General features: G+C 44.5%; 1 protein-coding gene across 1 annotated transcript in view; it reads right to left on the minus strand.

The window, feature by feature from the left end:
- MORN1 (MORN repeat containing 1) overlaps positions 1-23,133 on the minus strand; it is a 133,645-nt gene that overhangs the window by 31,210 nt on the left and 79,302 nt on the right. Inside the window, exons 11-12 of the mRNA XM_061600901.1 lie at positions 20,991-21,124; positions 20,001-20,077 (exon numbers count right to left, since the gene is read on the minus strand). Coding sequence (XP_061456885.1) covers positions 20,001-20,077; positions 20,991-21,124 — 211 coding nt within the window. The remainder of the gene's footprint in view (positions 1-20,000; positions 20,078-20,990; positions 21,125-23,133) is intronic.

Raw genomic sequence — 23,133 nt, forward strand, 5'->3', positions numbered from 1 at the left:
TGAACAGGGTGGTTCATGACAGTTGCTCCTGGAGGTCACTGATTTATAGGGTCGCCATAAGTCGTAGTCGACTTAGAGGCACGTAATAACAACAAACAACCCAATGTTAATAATATCCCAAGTTCCCAAGTGAAGGACCATATCTCAGTGATAGAGCTGATTGACAGAGCTTTGCATGCAGAAGGTCCCTAGTTTAATCCCCAGCACCTTGAAGCAGGACCGGAATAGACTCTGAAACTCTAGAGAGCTGCTGCCAGTCAGTGTAGACAATACTGAGCTAGATGGACCACTGGTCTGACCTGGTGGAAGGCCGCTTATTATGCTCCTATGAAGCGGTGCTTGGGTGACTTGCAGGCACATAATGCTCCTGCAACACAGATAACAACAACAGACTGGAGTTCAGCTTTCCAGGACAGAAATTTGCTACTTTCCCATCTACTGCAACGCAGTTGCTGAGGATCCAAAATAAAATAAAATAAAACAAATGAGCGTATCGTTTTGCAGTAGTATCAAGTATCTATTCAAGTGTTAAAAAAAATAATTGACTCCATCTGTATTGGCCTAATGACTGATTAAATGACTAATCAAGGAAGTCTTAATTAAAACATTTTTTTCCTGTGCAAGAAGAGCATGGGAGAGGGGGAGAAAGAGGAGGAAAGCACTCATTAATGCCTTACAATGTGTGTCGGATTCCGTTTGTGTCATTCGCTAACAGTCCTCAAATGAGTAATTATGCACAAGGTCATTTTCTAGGGGTTTTTTTTTTTTTGCATACATCATCAAGCTGATTGGATTAGGCTTTGGTGCTCGACTGGGTACTGCAAGTGGCAGCATTTTCCCCAAGACAAAACAAGTAATTAAGGCTGCTGAGAAGAAGCGTGTTGCAGAGACGATGTTTCCTCTGTCACTGGTCAAGAGCCAGGCTGAGACTGTGGGCAGCTGTACCCACATTTTTGGGGCCGGGGTCACAGCAAGGAACACTGGAATGCAGGCAGCTGCCTTACACCAAGTCGGACCATGGGCCAGTCATTGTCTCTCTGCCTGACCTACCTCATAGGATTGTAGTGAGGATCAAATGGGGAACAGGGAACCATGTACACCACCTTGAGCTCCTTGGAGGAAAAGTGGGATACAAATGTAGTAATTAAATAAATAGCCCAGTATTGTCTACACGGAGCGGCAGTGGCTGTCCAGGATTTCCGACCGGGATCTCCCTCAGCCCCACGTAGGGATGTCAGGGACTGAACCTGGGACGTCCGGCATGCAAAACAGATGCTCCACCACTGAGCTATGGCCCTTTGTCCAAAGAGCACAGGACGCTGCCTTCGACCAGCTCAGACCGCTGGTCCATCTAGTGCAGGGCTGCCTCCTCTGACTGGCAGCACCACTCTAGAGTTTCAGGCAGGATCTCGCCCAGCCCTACCTGGAGATGCTGTTGAGGGTTGAACCCGGGACCTTCTGCAAGGAAAGTAGATGCTCTGCCACGGACCCTTCCCGACCCAAAGGTGTCATTCCGCTTGCGAGCTGCAGGGGCCAGTGTCGAGATTTTGGTGAGCTCTTAAGGGTGGTGCCCTGAGTGACCCTCCCTCCTTGAGTGGATCGACCCCCTTTCCACCACCGCTGCCGTCCATTCACTTGCTGTCACCCTCTGGGCCCACTCCATACCGCTCCCCACGGAAGTGAGGCCAAGGCAAGGAGAAGCCGGGGCAGGGATGCTCTGGGGTCCTGCTCCTGCCGTGACGTGGGCCTCAGCACGCGCCCCAGAATGCTGGCCTCTGATGCCAGTCCGCAAAGAAGCTGGTCTGGCACTCCTTCAGGAACATAGGAAGCCGCCTTATACGGAGGCAGGATTGTCTACACTGACCGGCAGCGACTCTGCAGGGTGTCAGGCAGGGAGCTTTTTCCTGGAGAGGCTATTGGGGATTGAACTGGGACCTTCTGCATGCAAGGCAGATGCTCTGCCACTGAACTACAGCGTTTCCCTTCTGCGCTGACAGTGAGGCACATGCAGTCCCAGCCAAGCGAGGCCACAGCGGTTCAAGCCCTGGCGTCCCAATTTGCCTCCTTGCCTCCTGCCTCCATTTCCAAATCTCACACAGACACCTATCGCAATTGCCTCCTGCCCTTTTCCCCAAGCAGCTCAGGGCAGCAGAGATTATTGCATGTTTTCCTTACAACAGCCCAACAAGGTAGGTTAGGCTAAGAGACAGCAAGTGGCCCAAGGCCACCCGGTTTCATAGCTGAGGGGAGGGACTGAGAAGCACAGGTCTCACTGTTTTAGTCTGGCAACCTATCCGCCACGCCAGCCTTTCCCAACCTGGGTCCCTGCGGCTGTTTCGGACTACAGCTCCCATCAGCCCCAGACCCAGGTTGGGAAAGTCTTCGCTACGCCACACTGCGCCTGCAAGGCTTCGGTTTTTATTGCTGGGTAGAAGTGCTGCCCTCTCCCCTTCCTGCCCTTCCCCATCCTGTGCTCACTAAATCAACTCCCATCAGCGGCGGCAGCTGCCACAATAAAATAATTTGGGGACTTGCTGTGTTCTTGATCACATTACAGAAATTCCACAGGGCGCGAAGCATCTCTCCACCGGAATCAGATGCCTGAGCTCTCTCCCCCCCCCCCGAGTGTGAAAAAGAGGGGGGGAGGCATCTCTTTTTTTAAAAAAAGTAAAGTAAAATGGCAGCATGAAACTCACTGAGATGGCTTCGGCTTTTGTTGGCTCCACATTCTGTTGCTCTGACGCTTAGCAGTCATTGCTATGGAAAAACAACACATGCCCTCAGCTGCCACAGCTGAGTCCAATTTACTTAAAACAATATATGAAAATAAGGATGGGAATCTCCCCCCCCCTTTCCCTAAAATATATTTTGAAGGGGGGGAGGAAAGGTATGTCTTGGGGACTGCACGTTCCAACTTTCCATTTGTCTGTGACGCGTGTCTTAAACATGCATGCTTTTCAAATGGTGTGTGCAGCCTAGGAAAATGCCGTTGCCATGCCAAAAGAAACTTAGTCATGACTACATGGACTGGACCCTGCATTCTTAAAGAGGCCTGCTTCCTTCCATCTCCCATTGGGACATCTCAGGGCTTACTAGATGATCAGCTACGCCACGTCCCAAGTGCATTTACCATCAGCACCATTCTCCCGCAAATCCTCCGTCTGGTGGTGTAACTAGGAAAACATCTCTTTAACCTCACCCATCTAGCATCACCCTCCCTCTCATCTTTGGCAGTGCCACTACTTGAAAGAAACAAAACCATTTCATTTCAGTGCAACAATGTTTATATTACGGTGTTTTTCCCCAAAACGGTCGAACTTCTGGAAAACCTTTCTACATTGACTCATCTGCCGATAATACCATGTATGTTGGCCTTGGAAATCCAGAACATTGCAGGGGCTCCTGCAGCTCTGGGGTCGGGGGGGGGATGCTCTTGAACCAGTGTTCATAACAGCCACGCCATGGCACCTTCATCTCTGTGCCACCAGGGCCACATCTCTGTTGCAAGCTTTGCAGGACTGCAAAGCGTGTTCCTCAAGGGTGTCACCTCGGCTGCACAAACCTCGGCTGCATACACACCACATATTTAAAGCACATTCCTTTTCCTAAACAATCCTGGGAACTGCGCTGGGAAATGTAGCTCTGTGAGGGGTAAACTACGTTTGTTTATTTTACAAATAAATGTACATCTCTTTGTGAGCCAGAGAAGTCCTCAGAGTGTGCAGAAATGTGTAGTACTGTACTGAAATTTTCTTTCACTTTTTTTTCCTGTTTACTGTTCTCCATCAATGAATGAGAAAAGTGTTGGGAGTAAAGCACCGACGCTTTTAACAAGTAACCCGAACCAGTTGGGGGTAACCTATTCTTCCCTCGCTGATTCCTTCTTTATTTTATTATTTATTTATTTATTGCAGTTGTGTACCGCCCCATAGCCGAAGCTCTCTGGGCGGTTTACAGCAATCAAAAACATTAAAACAAACATACAATTTAAAACACATATTTTAAAAACAGTTTAAAACAATATAAAAACAATTTAAAACGCATGCTAAAATGCCTGGGGGAAGAGGAAATTGTTTGTTTTTCTCAGGCTTTACATCCTTCCTTCCTTTTTCTAGCTAGTCAGTGATAGCGTGCGTGAGTGCTAGCCACATAACTTTATAATGGCTACAGATATGTCTCTATTTGGAATGGCTATATTTCCCTGTAGTAATAAACCTTGTTCTTTTATTCTTTCAGCCACCAGTCTTAGCAGACTACTCATTTCATGGTTTGGGGTGTTGCTCCTACCTTAATTTTGAGATGCCCAAGGGATTTTGTGAGTGTCCTTGCTTTTATTCTACAAATAATCTTTTCTTGTGAATGGCATTCTGCAGCCTTCCTGGGTGTCCACACTCCCTGAAAAACCCATGGCACCCTCAGCAGGGCCTTCTTGTAAGCATGGGAATCCAGGAAGGCTGTCTACCATGCTCCTGGCAGGTGTTTAAAAAGAATAACAGTACGTGAAGTCTTTTTTTTTACTTTTTAAAAAATCAAGGGAATTTTTTTTTTAAAAAAAAAGGTAAAAGGAAAAACTTCACTTACAAAGAAAATCAGCAACTGCCTCCCTGCCTTTCCACACTTCAATTAAAGCCTAAGAGAAGACATCATGAAGTAACTCCTCCTGTGGTGCTTTTTTAGATCAGGAAGCATTGGGAGCTGGAGAAATATTTAATGGAAACACACCCATACGCACGCACACACTGCAACACCTTGCAACTATAGGGTAAGCCCAACTCCACACTCACTAAAATTATAAAGAAATTCTAAACCGCCCTGCAAATGAGTCAGAAAAACAAGCTTCTTTGGTGGGAAAAGAAATCCCCCCCAAGAAATTAGAGGACATGTTTTAACACAGAACAATTCCTACTTCATTATTGGGTAGACCCATTTCACTTCCAACCTGCTAGGCAGAGGACCACTCAAGTTTGGTGTTAGGGGGGGGAAAGTAGGATCTGCAGAAAAATGTTGCAGCTGGGATGCTCATGTTCAGGGTTCCAGCCTGCTATGCTGTCTTCCAGGTACTCCTTTCCATTCACCTCTCCCCCACAGATTTCTGCTCCCCACCCCCAAATTTCTCAGTGGTCCTTTTATGGCTAAAATCCTGCCAGCACTCAACAGCCAAGTTCACTATTAAAGGGAGTGGTTATGACAATGGCTGAATATCAAGGATAGCATAACTGAAAAGGCTTGTCATAATCTTCAGCAAAATGGACCCCCAGTTGGCTGTTACCAATGTTTTTCAGAGATGGAACTTTTCAGTGAATGTAACATCACACTGAATGGGCAAAATATTCAATTAACTAGGAGTTGCACACATGATCCTTTATAACAAGAGCCCTTTGGATGGCTTATTCCCTGTAGGAAATACTGTTCTCGTAAGGCAGCTTTCCCCAACCTGGTCCCCTCCACAACTATAACTCCTCCTCATCCTCCCTGACCACTGGTCATGATGGCTGGGGCTGATGGGAGTTGGAACGCAACATGTCTGGAGGGCACCGGGCTAGGGAAAGGCTGTCCTAAGGAGAAGGCATCTGTTCAACCAGAAACAGATTTCCATGAGGTCCTTTCTCATGCTGTAAAGAACAAAAGTGTAACGCCAATCAAGCAATGGCTTTTTGCCAGGATATAAATATGGTCCATTTGGAACTGCATTTCACATCTCAATTTGCTGGGAATGTCGCTCTATCAATAAAACCAGATGGTTGCATCCAATGCTAGTCCTACTCAGAGTAGACCCATTGAATGAACATAACTAGCCTAGTCCCATTAATTTCAGTGGCTCTACTCTGAGTAGGTCTTAGCTGAATACAACCCTCAGTTTTTTTCTTGAGCATGCAACAATGGCTTGCAGGCTCTTCGTCTGCTTGCCTCTCTCTCTCTCTCTCTCTCTCTCTCTCTCTCTGTAAATTTGATTTCATGAACATAGGAAACCCTTTGGCTCAGAAGCTTCTATCCTGATGGACAGCCAGCCACCAACATGCTTACTGATTCTAACCGTAGATACCAGAGTTACAGGATGGTAACCAGTGCTCTTGGTTCCACTTGCGCAAGAGATGTGCACTGAAAAAAATGGAAATGGATTGCCTTCAAGTCGATCCCGACTTATGGCAATCCTATGAATAGGGTGTTCATGGTAAGCGGTATTCAGAGGGGGTTTGCCTCCCTCTGGGGCAACTGGGCTCCGGGGAACTATGCCGCTTGCCCACGGCTGCCCAAGTGGCAGGGCACGTACGCCCTGAGCCGCTCACTGTGGGGGTGATCTTTAGCTGGCCCTTGACACCCAGGAGACACAAGTAGGGATTTGAACTCACAGACTCTGGACTCCCAGCCAGGCTCTCCTCCCCACTGTGCTATACCAGCTGTCAGATGTGCACTAGTGGAAAAGACCTTCCCTCTCCTTTCCTCTCCCTGCAGCCCCCTGCCTGCCCTCAAACTCAGCTCTGGAGGGTTGGGAGATGCTCTGGAGAAGATTTTGAGGGTCTGCAGGGGGAGGAGAGGAACTGGAAGTGCTGCTTTCGATACACCCCATGGTTTGTGAACATGCTGTGCTTATTTTACAATCGTATTGATCAGATGCTCAGATTTGGAAAGCATGGGATGCGCTGAAATGTGGGTTCATGCCATAATCCTGGAGAGGTACTATGTTGGAAAACAGGATAGCCCATGTGGTGTCTTCCAGACGTTGTTGAACTCCAAGTCCCACCAGCCCCAGCCAGCATGGCCTATGGTCAGAGCTGATGGGAGCTGCAGCCTGCAACATGTTGGCTACTCGGGTATATAGAGTGGCTTATGCCAATATACATTTGGAGGAGTTTCAGTCAGAGTCTAGGGGAAAGAGACTAAAAAGAAGAACTGAGAAGAAAACATTTTGACACAGATCTGGCACGTGAGCTTCTGGATAACAGCCATAGACTTTTAAAAAAATTAATAAATTCTGCAAATACAAGATCGACAAAGATTAACACAGGAGCTAGTGCATTTTAGGAACCCAGGAAGCTGCCTTGTACGGAGTCAGAGCACTGCTCCATCTAGCTGAGTAGTGTTGACACTGGCTGGCAGCCTTACCTGGAGATGCTGAGGACTGAACTTGAGACCATCTGCCTGCAAAGCGGACGCTATGCTACTAAGCTACTGCCCTTTCCTTAAGACAAAGGAACACTGGCCCATAGTGTCAATCAGGACTGGCAACGACTCTCCAGAGTTTCAGGCAGAGGACTTTTTCAGCCATGCCTGGAGATGCTGGGGATTGAATCTGGGACCTTCCGCATGCAACACAGGTGCTCTGCCACTGAGTTGTGGCTTTTCCTGTACAGTAGCTACAATCAACTAGGCAAAATGGAAATGGACTGCCTTCAAGTCAATCCTGACTTACGGCAACCCTATGAATAGGGTTTTCATGGTAAGCGGTATTCAGAGGGGGTTTACTATTGCCTCCCTCTGAGGCTAGACCTCCCCAGCTGGCTAGAGCCTGCTCAGCTTGCCACAGCTGCACAAGCCAACCTTTCCCTGTCTGGAACTGCCAGCTGGGGGGCAACTGGGCTCCTTGGGACTCTGCAGCTTGCCCACGGCTGCACAGGTGGCAAGGCACGTAACCCCTGAGCCACTCGCTGTGGGGGTGATCTTTAGCATGAGCGGGGATTTGAACTCGCAGACTCTGGACTCCCAGCCAGACTCTCCTCCCCACTGTGCTATACCAGCCCTACTAGACATAACTTTAATCTTGCACATAGCACTGGCATTCCATTTCAGGTTGGAGAAAAGCACTGTTTCTAAAATTATGCCGCCACAGCTTATAAGTAATATGTAATATCTATGAGTCAAAGAAGATATTTCTGAGGTTATTTTTCTCCTCCTTCTAATATATATATATAACATGGAACAATGCAGCACAATCCACACCTACCCTTCTAATGCAAATGAACAACCATTGCACAACTCCCAAAATTACAGGGTGATGTGTCACTCTTAATCCTCCTAGGAATGTGGGAGTTCCTGTTTCAATCACTTCCATTGTCTGAAATCTATCAGTTGATAACAGAGAATTGCCATTGCTAGCAAAGACCAATAGGAAGGTGAGGCTAATAAATGAGCCAAACTGCACACTCATTGTAGGCTACATGGAAAGGAGATGGATGCAAGAGACAAGTGCATGAGGTGGCCTCTGTGCCTGAAACCTTGATCCAGACATCGCACAAGCACTGATTTCTTCTTCATTTGACAATTCAAAATGAATTAAACACACAGTCAAGTTCACACCTTGATGCCACTCCACATTTATTTTTGGCATTTAGAAGGCTGAGCTGAGCATTAGACAAATGATGATGATTTTTTGTGTGTGATATAATTCACTGGTACTGAGTACCAGCACATCTTTTTTTCGCTGACCACGGCAACATTTTTTGTTGGCACTAGGGATGGGTGAGAATTTCGATTCAGTTCATATTTCAAGCTGAATCTATTGAATCTGCACTTTCTGAAACAATATGAGCACCAGAACACAGTCATGTTTGGAAATTCATACCTATTCTCTATTTCTCTGTAACATCTGAATTGCAGTCTGTGTCTGTGTTGGAACTGCCTTTTAATATGGTTTTAAAGCCTTTTTAAAAAAATATGTTTTTAAAGATGTTTTGTTTTAATATATTTTAAAGTCTGTTTTTAAGACTTTTAGAGAGTTTTTAGTGTTTTTGTTTGCCGTCCTGGGCTCCTACTAGAAGAGCGGGATATAAATTTAATAAATAATAAATAAAATAATAAATATTCTAACTTTGCAGTGCAGTTTGCCAATCAGTGTTTTAAAAATGCATATATTAGGGGAAAGTGCATAAAAATGAATATATAAGTGAAAATGTTGTGCTAAAATGCATTATATGATGAGAAATGGCTTGCAAAAATGTGTACATCAGTCAAGATTGCCTACAAAAATGTGTTTATTAATAGAAATTCACATGAAAATGCGTAAGAATTTTCATGAGAATTTTTTAATTTACAAAATTCTCAAATTGCTCTTTCCATCCCTAGCTGCCACTCACAGCATTTATCAAGGTAAGAGTACCGGCACCTCATTCCCCCCCCCCAAAAAAGCAAGAGCTACAACAACAACAACTATTTATTGAACTTGTTAGTCGCTTGTTACCTGAAGGTCCCCAAGCAACTTACAACGCTTATTGTTGTTGTTATTGTTATTAATATTTATAACCCACCCTTTCACCAAAGGTCCTAGATAGGTTACAACAGTTTTAAAACACATAATTAGAAACAATTAAATACAGTTAAAAACAACCTAAAACCACAATATCACAAACAATGGGTGGGTCCTAAAAACATACATCTGAGGTGTCAAAGGCTTGGACAAAGAGATGTTAATATAAATGCATAAAACCGTAAAACAGACCAAACAACTCCCATAATAGCCTCAGGAAGCTTGGGTAGCACACTAATAACAAAGAACAACACTATCCCAGTCTATCAAATGCCTGGAGGGGGAAAAGAGAAGACTTTATCTGGTGCTGAAAATATGTCAATGAAGGTGCCAGGTGGACCTCGCTGGGGAGAACATTGCACGAAGGGGGAGCCCCAAACTGTGGATGCAGGTCTATCAACTGCAATAGCTCAATGGAAATGGCAGAATACCAGATGCCAGAGACAGGGAAAGACTATCATCACCTTTGTGTATTGTCAGAAACAAAAGCAAAACAAAGCAGAGTGCTAAATATCTCTTAAGACCTGGATGGAGTCTCTAAGACTCCAACCCAGTGCGTGTACAGGACATCCATCTTCAGAGACAGAAGGGGAATAGGAAAATGTGAACTTACCATACATTTTTCATCTTAGGGGTTCTGGAGTAGGACATTCTCACACATGCTCAGTGGCAGAGCATCTGCTTTGCGTGCAGTGGGTCCCAATTTCAATCCCCGGCATGTCCAGGTAGGGCTGGGAATGTCTCCTGCCTGAAACCTAGGAGAGCTGCTGCCGGTCAGTGTAGACAATACTGCCCTAAATGGACCAATGGCCTGGCTCAGTTGAAGGCAGCTTTCTGTGTTTCCATGTCTTAAGGAAAGGGCCGTAGCTCAGTGGCAGAGCATCTGCCTTGCATGTGGAAGGTCCCAGGTTCAATCCTTGGCATCTCCAGGTAGAGCTGGGAGAGACTCCTTCCTGAAACCCCAGGTAGCTGCTGCCAGTCTGAGTAGGCAATACTGAGCTAGATGGACCAATGATCTGACTCAGTATAAAGTAGCTTCCTATGTTCCAGTGACAATCTTTACTTCTGGGAAGTACCTCCTCGTGGTTGATAGGCCAGGTCCTCTAGCAAGAACAGCATCCAGTGGAGAGGCTTCCCCTCAGCTCCCAGACTGGCCCTAAGTCAACAGGCGGCTTCCGGCTCCCAGAGCTATTGTGATACCACTTGAATTTCACTTCAGAGGCTTCTTTATTTTCTGAGAGACAAACGCCATTTTAGTCCAGGACTTGGAGCCATGAGTTGATTGTGAGCTGACCCCCAAGCAAAAATGGTGTTCCTGAGGAGTCAGCCTTTCCGCTTCGGGCAGATTCCTATACTTGGCTTTCCCCCTTCCTACAGTTGAGGTAGGGCAGCCGGTGGTTCCGCAGCTCTCATCGCTGCCTCGCCTTTGGGCCCAGAAAGAGACAACGCTACTCCTCAGCTGCAGAAGCCTGTACTTGGCATTGCCTGGCCACACCCCACAGCGTTCTGCAGCCCTTTGCAACACGCAGGCGCCATTTTGAATCAGATGCTCCTGAACTTGCCTGTGGATCAGAAGGCAAATCCCCATTCGCACCTCCATGTCTCTGGAATATGTGATGCTGTTTCAGTATGTATAAAAACGCATATTTTCCTTTTTAAATGCATACTAAGGGTGCATCTTATGGCGGGAAATACATTGAAAAGCATTGAAAAGTATGCATATGTAAAAAAAAATGTAAAGGGTTGTATCCAATGCTAGCCCCACTCAGTGCAGACCCATTGAAATGAATGCATGTGACTAACTTAGGTTCGTTCATTTCAATGGGTCTACTCTGAGTAGGACTGAGACCTATAAGGCATACAATTTAAATGTGGATATTATGTGCGTTCTTTTAAAAAATCTGCAGAAAGAGGGACAAGCCAGTCCTGTGACTGAGCATCAGCAAAATTGAAATGGGATGGAATTAGGCTGTTCAGTCCATCCTTAGCTGGAGTGCAGAGAGAAGCAATTGAAAGCACTGAAGCCTAGTATTTGAGAGCGATTGCATCACCGTTCCTAGGCTCACAGCTCCTCATTTTCCTTATTAGATGCAGCTAATGAATAGAGGTTGTATCCAACTCTTACTCAGAGTAAGCCCAATGAAATGAATGAATCTTAGTAACGCCCATCCATTTTAATAGGTCTGCTCAGAGTAGGCCTTGCAATGAATACAACCCTAAATGTAAATGCCTTCATGTCGATTCCGACTTATGGCAACCCTCTGAATAGGGTATTCATGAGGCGGAGAGGCAGTGGCTGGCCCAAGGTCACCCAGTGCGCTTCCTGGCTATGTGGGGATTCGAACCCTGGTCTCTCGGGTCGTAGTCCGACACCTTCACCACTACACCACACCGGCTCTCTCGAATACAACCCTGGGTGTATTCTAACACCTATTTGAGGCTTTTCTTGGTTTAGAAAAAGGACAAGAGGAGATATGATAGAAATGCTTAAAAGTAGGCATGGCATGGAGAGAGTAGATAGAGATGTTTTTCTCCCTCTCACACATAACACTAGAACTTGTGGACATCCAATGAAGCTGAATGTTTAACGATTCAGGCCTTCTTCACATAGTGCATAAACTACGGGATTTGCTCCCACAGGAAGGAGTGATGGATACCAACTTGGGCGGCTTTTCAGAGAGGTTTGGGCAAATTCATGGAGGACAAGGCTATCGATGGCTACAATGACTATGTTTTACCTCCACCGTTGGAGGTAGCATGCTTCTGAATACCAGTTGGGACTCAGAAGTCGAGAGCGATGTTCTGCTCTAGTCCCACTTTTGTGTTTCCCGTTGGGGCATCTGGATGGCCACTGTGAGAATATGATGCTGGACGAGATGGGCTTTTGGCCTGATCCATATGTTCTAACGCAGCATCAGTTGCTGTGATTGGCAGGCACTATGAAGCCTCTGGCTTGGCCAGGTCTAGAGGCTCATCTTCAACTGCTCCCTGATCAACAGAACAGCATTTTCTAGGAATGCAACCTCCAGACTGGGATTCAGTTATGGCTGCTCACTAGCCTACAGTAGTCTAACCTACATTCTGCAACAGATAGAAATGAGACGCTGCTGAGTCAAAGGCAGTCAGCTGGCATACGTCTGAATGATCAGGGAATTCAAGCCACAGAAAATGATGTTTCTTGACAACAGACTGTAAGGGTGGATGCCTGAGAATGCTCTTTGACCTTTAGTTTGGGAAACATGCAAGGCTATGCAATCTTGATGTGCCCTGAAGCACATCAGGGAAAGTAAAGAGAGGGGAAAAATCTTGACAGAAAGAAGAAGGTTGGCCAGAGCCTGGCTAAACTTCCTGATATTCCGCATTCCCTCTTTTGATTTTTAAATAGCACTCATGCTTTTATTTTAACATTTCTTCCCTTCTCATGGGTTTACTGTCTCCTCATTTATCTCTCCAAATAGGGGTGTGCTTTTTAAGAAGTATTTTGTGTTGCAGATCCATTTTCTAGGGTGATGGATGCCTTCATTGCCAGATTGCATTGCCTAAGCTAATCTATATGTAGGTTTTTACGTAAGTGACAATCCCAGTGATTTTTATCTTCCCAACCACATTCCATTGCAACCTGATTCCTTCCCCTCTGTCACTGTCTAAGACTGATGGATTCTTTCACTCTCTCCACTCTGTTCCTCCTCAGTCTGTTGAGTATTATCTCAGCTAAGCACATTTGCAGCCCTACATTTTGGCTGAAACCTCGTGGTTCATTTATATTATTGGGAAGCAGCAGGGCAATCGTTTATGCAAAGCTGAAGTATTTTGGCAGCCCCACTGCTTAGGATAGTGCTTTTTCTCCTGTTACTAAACACATCTCTGGAAGACATTCTGCAGCTATGCTGTAAAATTTAAAAATGAAACAAACAAACAAATAAATAAATAAAATAAAGAGCTCAGGAGAGCTCTGCGCTTAATATGTTGCTGTTCCTTTTGTGTGGATCTAGAAGTGTGAATTTCACACAATGCTGAAGTTGGTTCCCAGTTCCTTATTTGCACAAAACTTCAAAACACAGTTCAGTCAAAATACTTTTAAAGAAATAAAAGTTTATATATATTCTGGGAGGAAGGGCAGGATATAAATTTAATAATAAATAAAGTTTATATGGAGAGCAAAGTGTGGCGAAGTGGTTAGGGAGTTCGGAGCATGACCTGGGAGACCAGGGTTCAAATCCCTACACTCAGCCATGAAGGTCACTGGGTGACTTTGGGGCAGTCACTGCCGCTCAGTCTAAGCTACCTCACAGGGTTGTTGGGAGTATGAAATGGAGGAGAGAAATACATATGCCACCTTGAGGTCCTTGAAGGAAAGGCAGGATATAAACACAATAATAAAATTCATTATTATTATTGTTTGTCACCTACTACATATTTTTGTCTGAAAGCATCTAATATAACATTTAAAATACATCCGAGTTTAAAAAGAAAAAAAGTATGATTAGCTAAAAGTGCTCATCCAACAATAATATAAAAAGGACATATCCTTTCCCACACAAGTAAAAGATGAACACCAAACAGAAGGAAAATGCCTGGGTGAATAAAAATGGCTTCACCTGGGGCCTTGAATTATTTTATTTATTTATTTTATTTAATTACATTTCTAGACCGCCCTATAGCAGAAAGCTCTCAGGGCGGTGTACAACAAAGGTGCTATACCAGCTGTCTAGCCATAGTCAGAATATATATACACTGCAAAATAAGTTTTTGGGCCACCCAAAATCATATACCCACACATACAGGACAGGGTCTTCTACCAGATGACACCGACTCATGTCCAGGTCAAAGCCTTTCTTGAGAGTATGGTTTGTGAGGGCACAAATCTTATTCTGGTTTGTACATCCCCAGTTCCTTATTCATTTCTGTGTCATGTGAATATTATTGGTCTGGTTGTGCCATATCTGACAGTGTCTTGCATCCCAGGAAAGCTCTGAGCTGGACTCAATTCGATGTCATGACATAATCGATGTTATTTGTATATTTGTAGTTCCGCCAAAATTCCTTCTGAGATATGTTGGGTCTGGAATAAATTTCATGTCAATCACCTGGAGTCGTTCTCTCTCTCCCCCGCCCCCCCCCTTTTTTGCCTGCCATTAGTGCTTTCCCACTTTTGGGATTAGCGGCCATCAACAGCCTTATCCTCCTGAATCTGTAATCCTCTTTTAAAGCTGTGTAAATTGGTGCCCATCACCAAATCTTGTGACAGCGAATTCCATGGTTATGCTCTGTGAAAAAAAAGGAAAAAAGAAGGACTATCTTTTGTCTGTCCTGAACCTTCAACCATTCAGTGTCAATGGATGGCCCTGAGTTCTATCAGTATGAGAGAGCGCGTTCTGGTTATTAGGGTAGCAGGGGAAAAACCACACTTTCTGCTTTCTCACACCGTGCATAATTTTATACGCCTCTATTTATTTTATTCATTTATTTATTATTCAATTTATATCCCGCCCTTCCTCCCAGCAGGAGCCCAGGGCAGCAAACAAAAACACTAAAAACACTTTAAAACATCATAAAAACAGACCTTAAAATACATTAAAACAAAACGTTAAAAACATTTTTTAAAAAAAGCTTTAAAAACACCTTAAATAAAGAGTTAAAAAACCATATTGTTTAGAAAATTTTTTTTCCTTACTATGTCTTTCCTTACTTTTTTTCTAAATAAAAATCCCCAAAGAGTGTCATCTTCCTTTGCTGTCTGAGCCCCCACCCCATCACGTGGATTGCCTTTGTCTGCGCCTTTCCCAGCTCTGCAATATCCTTGTTAAGGTGCGGTGACCAGAACTGTACACAATATTTCATGTGTGGTCACTTCATAGGGTTGCATCCAACATTCGGCCTACACAGAGTAACCTGCTGAAATTAATTGGCACAATTAACTTAGATCCTTTATTTTCAATGAGTCTACTCTAAGTAGCACTTCCTTGGATACAGCCCATAGTATTGCATGGTACCAAATCAGCATTACGATACTGTAAGTTGGGTGTGCATGTATGAGGGACCATAGGTGGCCCTCCAGACCTTTCTATCTGGCTCTCAGTACTCTCCCAGGCCACACCTCACTGGCCCTTCTTCAGATCCCAAGTATTTTTTCCTGGCTGGAAATGTGGCCTTGTACTCTGATCATGTCTCTTGCGTGCCTGGATGAAGAATGCAGAGGGGTGTATAGAAACAAGCGTAATGCACAAGAGTAAAATTTAAATTTGTTGCTTCACCTGCTTCTGCCTCTTGCCCTGTCCACCACTGCTCTGTGGCCCTCAGAAGATTGCCCAGAAAGGAATGTGGCCCTTCTCGGGATGAAAAAAGGTTCCCAACCCCTTCTGGAAGGGAAATCAATACACAGCATCAGTTTGTAAAAACACAGCTTACAGTACTCCAACTGTCTGAAAAATAAAAAAAACCAACAACACAATTCCCCTTGAGATGGGTGTCTGTGGAAGCTGCACACATAATGACCCATCTTTCCTCAAATGGAAATGATGATTATCTTCTTCATGGGGCTGCTGAGATTATGAATGCAGATAACCTTACAGGGAAAAAGCAATAGATGTGATCATCCATCAGATGTTAATGCTGCTGCAAAGTGAATCATGGGAAATCACTACGTTGTCTCACTAATTAACCAAGCCAAGAGTTGCAAGCACCCACGTACACCTTGCACAAGGAGAGAAAACTACTTGGACACCTGCTCCAAAGGGAGGCTTCTTCATTCACTTCTGTTACTACAAAGAGATACTAATTAGATCTTTCTGGTGACTTTCTCTTTGTGCACACATTGAACAGGAAACGTAATTGTAGAGGCATCAGCCAGTCATTCTTCTCCTCATGAAGTGAACCATAATGACTAATCGTTCTGCTGTTGTGCTGCCATTCTGAATCAAAAATCTGCAATTGCTCCTAATACTCGCTGATGTTGCTGGGAGGCCTGTGAGCTGGTTCCCTGTCTTTTGGGTTCGTGTTGGTGGTGGGTGGGAGATTGGTACACATGTGATGTTTTATCCTATTTCTGGATGAGAACATGGCATTGTTTTAACCCTTGTGGGAGGGCCATCGCTCCGTGTTAGGGCATCTGCTTTGCATGGTAGGTTCAGAGCTCTGCCAGTTACTATATATCAGGGCTGGGGAACCTCCGGTCCAGGCGGGACCCGCCAGGGGGTCCACTTTGGCTGAGGTCATCTCCCCCAAACTACGCCCACCCACCAATCAGCTCATGGGTGGTAAGTTCGATCCTGTCTTGGCTGCGTGCTCCTGTTTCCAGGAGGGAACAAGATCGTGCAGCCAAGGCAGCAGGATTCAATCCCCACTCATCACCTGAGCGGGGATTAAAGCCCTGTGCAAAAGCGCCCTTTGAACCAGCTTGTGCACGTGGGTGAGCTACTTCACAAAGTGGCTTTTGCAAAGGCGTTAAGATAGCTCCTGCGCTCCCGTTTGCTCAGATTTTGTAGGTCTCCCCCCTTCTAAGCCCCAGTCTCAGAGACTTAAAAGGAGAGCACAAGGGATTATGACAGGTGCGCATTCCCACCCACCTGTCACATTTGCATTTTTATGCTCACATTACCCAAGTATATGCATGTGTGTATTCCTTACTTGACTGGAGAAATGCTTTGCAAAAGGCAGAGAAGTGCAAATTTTGAAGGACAGCTGTGTTTCGGAACTTGCAAATGAGGAGGGTCCATCTTAAAATATGAACTGAAGCAGATTTCTCCTCCATCCCTATGCCAGGGCATCCTCTTACTTGCCATGGGTCCCACCAGATGACGTAAGCAATGTAAGCTGTGTCTGATCTTGTCTCCGCATAAGAACCAAGACAATGTTTCCTGGCTCTCAGCAGGTGGAGCCTTTGAGTGGCCTTGTCAGTTGCCCAACTCTCTTGGTGCTAGCTATGGGGCCCCAGCTCTAGTATGGGCATGGATAGATCTGTTTTCTTCTGGTCCATGTCAGTTTCACAGAAGTTAGTTCATAAATCCTGTTCTGTCCCATTTCCTCACTAATCTGTGATTTTAAAAAAAACCTGCCACACAAAAATTGGTATTTAAATAAATATTTTTGAACGTATTTTCATCCAAAACACCCGTTTCTACATGCTTTTTTTCCTCAAAGCATGCATTTTCAAATGCAATTTATCCTAAAGCGCATATTTTTATCTGCATTTTCATATTATTATTTTCTGAGATGAGAACCGTTTCCAAAATTCAGAAGAAGTGTGAAATCCGAAAGACACCACATTCTGATCCACAGATTATTCCAGGAGGTGTGGAAAGGACCGGTTTGAATAGGAATGTGTAAAGAACAAATCCCTCAAGCATCCCTATGCTAGAACTGAATGGAAACATAAAAAGTTGTCGCTAGAAAACCTTAAGATTCCATTTCTTTTCTAATATCCATTTTCGTTTCTGCCACAGCCCACAAAGCTGCCATTTTGTTAGCGGCGAAAAGTTGTTACTTCTTCAAGAGTCTTGGAATTGCAGCAGATGCACAGAGCTATCTACCACGGTGTGCATATGAGTGTGTTTCCCACTCCAGGACACGATGGCCGATAATCACCTTGATCTGAAGTGTCATGTGTTTGTTGAAAGCCAGAGTTTTAAGCCAGATCAGCTTTTATCTCTACATCTTTCAACCCTTCCCACACAATTTTTTCCCCCCAGCCGCGAAAAGCGGCAAATTTCAGCACACAGGATTAAGGCTAAGTGGGGGAAGCCTAGTTGAAGGTTACTCTTTGCATCTGGAAGCTGCGCTTTCTATTTAACATGCAAACAAAGGCACACAAAGGAACTCAAATGGGGTGGTAACTGTTCCAACCCCCCCCCCCAAAGCTTGTGCACAGAAACTGTACGAGAGAGACAGCTGGATAGTAAAAAGAGGGAATTTTCACAAACACACATGACAAGGATTCTACTAGGTCCTCTCTCAGAGAGTTGTAGGTGGAAGCCCAGAGCCGGAGGGAGCCTTCTAAACTACCTACTCCGGCATCCCCCAATCTGGGATCCTCCAGATGTTTTGGACTCCAACTCCAATCAGACCCAGCCAGCATGGCCAATGGTCAGGGACGAGAGGAGCTCCAGTTCAAAATAGCTGTAGGTTGAGCGGTGAAGGCCGCTCCATTAGGGTAAGTGAGGTGCCGCCCCGCCAACCTCAGCCGGCCCTCAGCCAGCCCCCACCTGCCTGCCTTCTTACTGACAACCTGGCCGGGGGGGGGGGCACGACCTGTCAGCTTCTTCCTCCTTACTCTCAGTGTTGCAGCTGTAGAACTCAGCGAGGAGGAGGAGGAAGGGGGCAAAATTAGAGTGATTTGGTTCTACCTCTTACTGTTGGCCTCTCTGCCTTCCGCCCTCCCAGTCCCAATGGGCACCAGCCACCAGTGAAGTTAAGGAAAGTCAGACACCTCTCCTGCTCGATGTAGGAAATGCGGAGCTAGAGCAACAGAAGCGGCAAGGCCTCTGCTTGAAGACTTCCAGCGGAGGAGAGCCCAGAATCCAGCTAGGTAATTCTCATACTTGGTTCCACTTGCTCTTACCAGCAAGACATTTCTCTTAATGTGGGGAACCTCGGACTCTGAGTAGAACTTAGCTGGATATTTATTTATTTATTTATTTCGATTTCTATACCGCCCACAGCCAAAAGGCTCTCAGGGCGGTGCACAACATAGAGTAAAATACAATAAAATTACAAAGGTCAGTAAAAAGCATACATATTAAACAGTAAAACAGCCTGGTATAGATTGAAAGCTAAAGAATAAATTAAGCTAAAATGCCTGGGAGAATAAAAAGGTTTTAACCTGGCGCCGAAAAGATGAAAGTGTAGGTGCCAGGCGTACCTCATCGGGGAGACTGTTCCATAATTCGGGGGCCACTACTGAAAAGGCCCTGGATCTTGTTACAACCCTCCGAGCTTCTCTGTGGGTCGGGACTTGGAGGAGGGCCTTTGATGTTGAACGTAGTGAGCGGGTAGGTTCATATTGGGAGAGGCGTTCCGCTAGGTACAATCCTGCAGCATTTTGTGCATTTATTTTTTAAAGTGTGGCACCCGAAATTGGACTCAGGGCTCCAGATGAAATCTGACTAGTGCAAAATGAAGTGCAATTATTACTGCCACTGTCACTTGGAAATTAAGTTTCTATTAATGCAGCCTCATCTTCAGCATGTGATCGACTAGGGATCCTTCAGTCAGTTATCGCATTATTCTGAATGATGAACTGAGCACCATACAACTGGAAAGTCGCCTAAGAAGGTTTAGAAATGAATAAATACGTCAAGGTGGATTGTGGGAATTGCTGGATGGAAGGGAAATAGTGACCCAGAGTGATCCTATTGGCCAATTTCTGATAGACCACTTAGTGGTTGTTGGGATTCCTGCAAAGAACCCCAGACCGGGTGAACCTTTGTCTGATCCAGCAAAGAAATCCTTATGTGCCTAAGAAATAGCACAACCTTGAGTAGTTATGACTTAATGACAATGGGATCTTGAGTACACACTCTCGCTTCACACATTTAAAATACATCAAAGACCCCTAATATGGATTTTTTATTAAAAAAAGTAAATGAAGCAGGATGATGGCAGCTCGCCCACCACTAGGCAAGGTGGCTCACTGGCTCAATCTTTTTGATCCTCTGAAAATGTTACTTGCAATGCAGGTTACAAAAAGCAATATCCCAGTGTGGTTTGTTGAGTGGTTGACAGAGAAAGCCATCCACCAGAGAAGTGAGAGATGGGGACAGACCTGCAATCTCCAACCATTTCCTGGGAATCAGTCATTTTCTCCACAAGGGCCCTGACACTTGGCTTTTGGTCTTCTTTCTGCAGGAGTAAGGGGTTTGGAGGAAAATGAAAGAAAGGAGCATTTAAAGGACAATATGGTAAACTCATATGATCAAACAACTATGGGTTGTATCCAGTGTTAAGTCTAACTCAGATCAGACCCATTGAAATTAATGGTTATGGCCAACTTAGGTGCATTCATTTCAATGGTCTAGCCTGAGTAAGACACAGGCCCCACAGGTGGTCTCAGATACGGGCCCCATCCACCCCGAATTTTGCAATCCGGTTCTCCAACCAACCAAAGTTTTAAAAAATGCACGTATTAGCGAAAAGTGTGCATAAAAATGAATATATTAGCAAAAAATAAGATACAAAAATACACTGCATTAAGGAAAATTGCTTGCCAAATTGTGTACACTAGTCAAACTGCATGCAAAAAAGTTCTGTTAGGAGAAATTAGCACTAAAATGCTGAAGAATTTTGATGAGGATTTTTTAAAAAAAGAAAAGATAATAACAATAACAATAATAAAATTTTATTTGCTAGTCGCCGATCTGTCCGAATTCGCGGACACTCTAGGCGACTTACAGCAACATGATAAAATACAATAACAATCCAAAACATAATTTCAACTAATCCAACATCAAGAAACATCAATTAATAAGAAAGAAAATTGCTGCAGAAACATGGAGAACTGAATTTCAGATTGGAAAAATGAGAATCTGAGAGAGCCCAAATTCACCCGTCTTCCCATCCCTAGTGATAAGCTGGCGTACTGGCTTCACCCCACTCAGCGACCCACTTCCGGGCATGACATTCTACCTCTTCGGATTTGTGCAGAAAGGTGTTAGCCTTTCTCCCCATCCCCAATTCAGTCTGCTGCCAGATAAACTGAAAATGAAATGCCTGGGTGTGAGTGGCAATGCCCATCGGTGCATCTGGTTCTCCTTACTTCGGGTGGCTCATCTGACTGCGTAGCAGGTTGGGGATCCATCAGAAGAGGTTCAAGGACCACGTTCCCGAAAACGGCAGAGCCGTGCTCAACTCTTTGGAAGTGTGGAAAATGGCTTCTTTCATTTTCTTTTTCTGTATAAACAAAAACAATGATCAGTTAAGGCATGTGATTTATTTTCCCATTGTATTTATTGGAGATCAAAAATTTCAATAAATTATGGACTTTGCCTTTTTTTCCCTTGGGGGAGGCAGGGGAAAGGAAGGGAACAAAATGCAAGCAATGTTCCTTTATAAAAGTCACCTTGAATATAAAATGGCATGGTAAATTTGCAGATACATAAGCTCTCAGCAGCTGTGGTTTACTCCAGTGATAGCCCCAGTAGCATTTTTTTTATTTATTTTATTTTATTTTATTTATTTAATTACATTTCTAGACCGCCCTATAGCAGAAAGCTCTCAGGGCGGTGTACAACAAATAAAATCACAATTAAAATATGAGCAAGTGTGGGAAAAAAATATATATAGTACAATTATAAAACATTAATAAAATTGCCATTGAGATTTAAATTAAGATCATATTAAGTTTAGAATGTTAAATTAAAATATTTAAAAATTTACAAAATTTAAAAAGCCTGGGCGAAAAGGTAAGTTTTTACCTGGCGCCGAAAAGATAACAGAGAAGGCGCCAGGCGTATCTCGTCTGGGAGGGCATTCCATAGTTCGGGGGCCACCACCGAGAAGGCCCTAGATCTAGTTGTTGATCTCCGGGCCTCTTTTAAAAAACCAGTACACTGACATTGCACCCTTACTCCAAAGAGCTCAATACAGCATACACGGTTCTCTTCTCCCCAGCACCCCATTTTTTTCTTCACAACGCACTTGTGATAAGGCTGAGATTGTGAAACCATATACAAGTGTTCACTCCCGTGTTTCTAATAGGAGTGGGGATGCACTGAGCAGTCTTGCCTTCGCGGAAAGACTGCATCTGTAGCCATGAAGTTCAACAAGGAAGGTCCCTTTCTAATCTTAGCTGGGAGGCAGAGTTCCACAGGCCTGGGCCCACAACACTGAATGCATGACTTTCTAGCACAGTGGTTCTCAAAACCTTTGCCCCATGGACCACTTGAAAATTGGTGAGGGTTCCTGGCGGAATACTTAATGATTTTTCTGGTTGTTACAGCAACTGTAATTCCGTAGAATTCAAACTGTCATACGACAAAATACAGCACAAGAAATAAAAGAAGAAATACAAATACAATTAGAAATCAGTATGAATATTCAACACAATCGATGTGCCATCTCCCACCTTCAACCACAAATCCAAAGATGCGCCGTGGACCACCTGAATGAAGCTTGCGGACCATAGATAGTTTGTGGATTGGGAACCCCTAGTCTCGTAGTTATGAGCCATGCATCTGAGCCATGGGGGACCACCAACAGAGACTCCCCAAAGATCTCAGCGATCAGACTAGGGTACCATATCATATCAACATCGCCTAAATAACAAGTCTGCTAAGGTTGTGGTTCTTGACAGCTGTTATTTCTTGGCCTTTTAGAAACTAAGTGGACAGTGCTGGGCAGGACTGAATTCTGACACCATGTCATACCTGTGTTACTTTGACCCCACCCCACCGTGTTAGACTGATACTTTCCTTCAAAAGCATACACTGTTAGACAAGGCAAATCAGAAGTTAGCAGCTGTGAAATCTTTATGGAAAACTATTAGTGCATTCAGAAATTGGAAATTATGGCTGTAAGCAATATGGTTCCCATTCATTGCTCAGAACGTAAATACTGCTAGTGCGGCAAAAGATAATGAAGAGAGAGGTACTAAAAGAACGTCCTTGCAAAAGTGGAAAGGCTAACTTTTCTTTTAATGATCAGTTGGAGAAATCACTGACAGTTGCACAGCACTTGAAAGCATGCAAGTTTGCAACGCAATGCTGGAAATGCCTCTTTTGAGACATGTGATGTTGGCGAGCCCTGTGATGTTTTCTTCGTGGTCAGAAATTATTGCTTGGAGAAACCCTTAATACTTGTGGATGTTCATGCACTCTGAAATTACATTCCTGTGGTGTGGGGACTAACAGATGTGCAACAAAAATGCGTTCTGTGAGCTCTTATGGTGGCTAAAAAACTTA

This window comes from Rhineura floridana, chromosome 18, assembly GCF_030035675.1.
Source record: "Rhineura floridana isolate rRhiFlo1 chromosome 18, rRhiFlo1.hap2, whole genome shotgun sequence".
Lineage (NCBI taxonomy): Eukaryota > Metazoa > Chordata > Lepidosauria > Squamata > Rhineuridae > Rhineura > Rhineura floridana.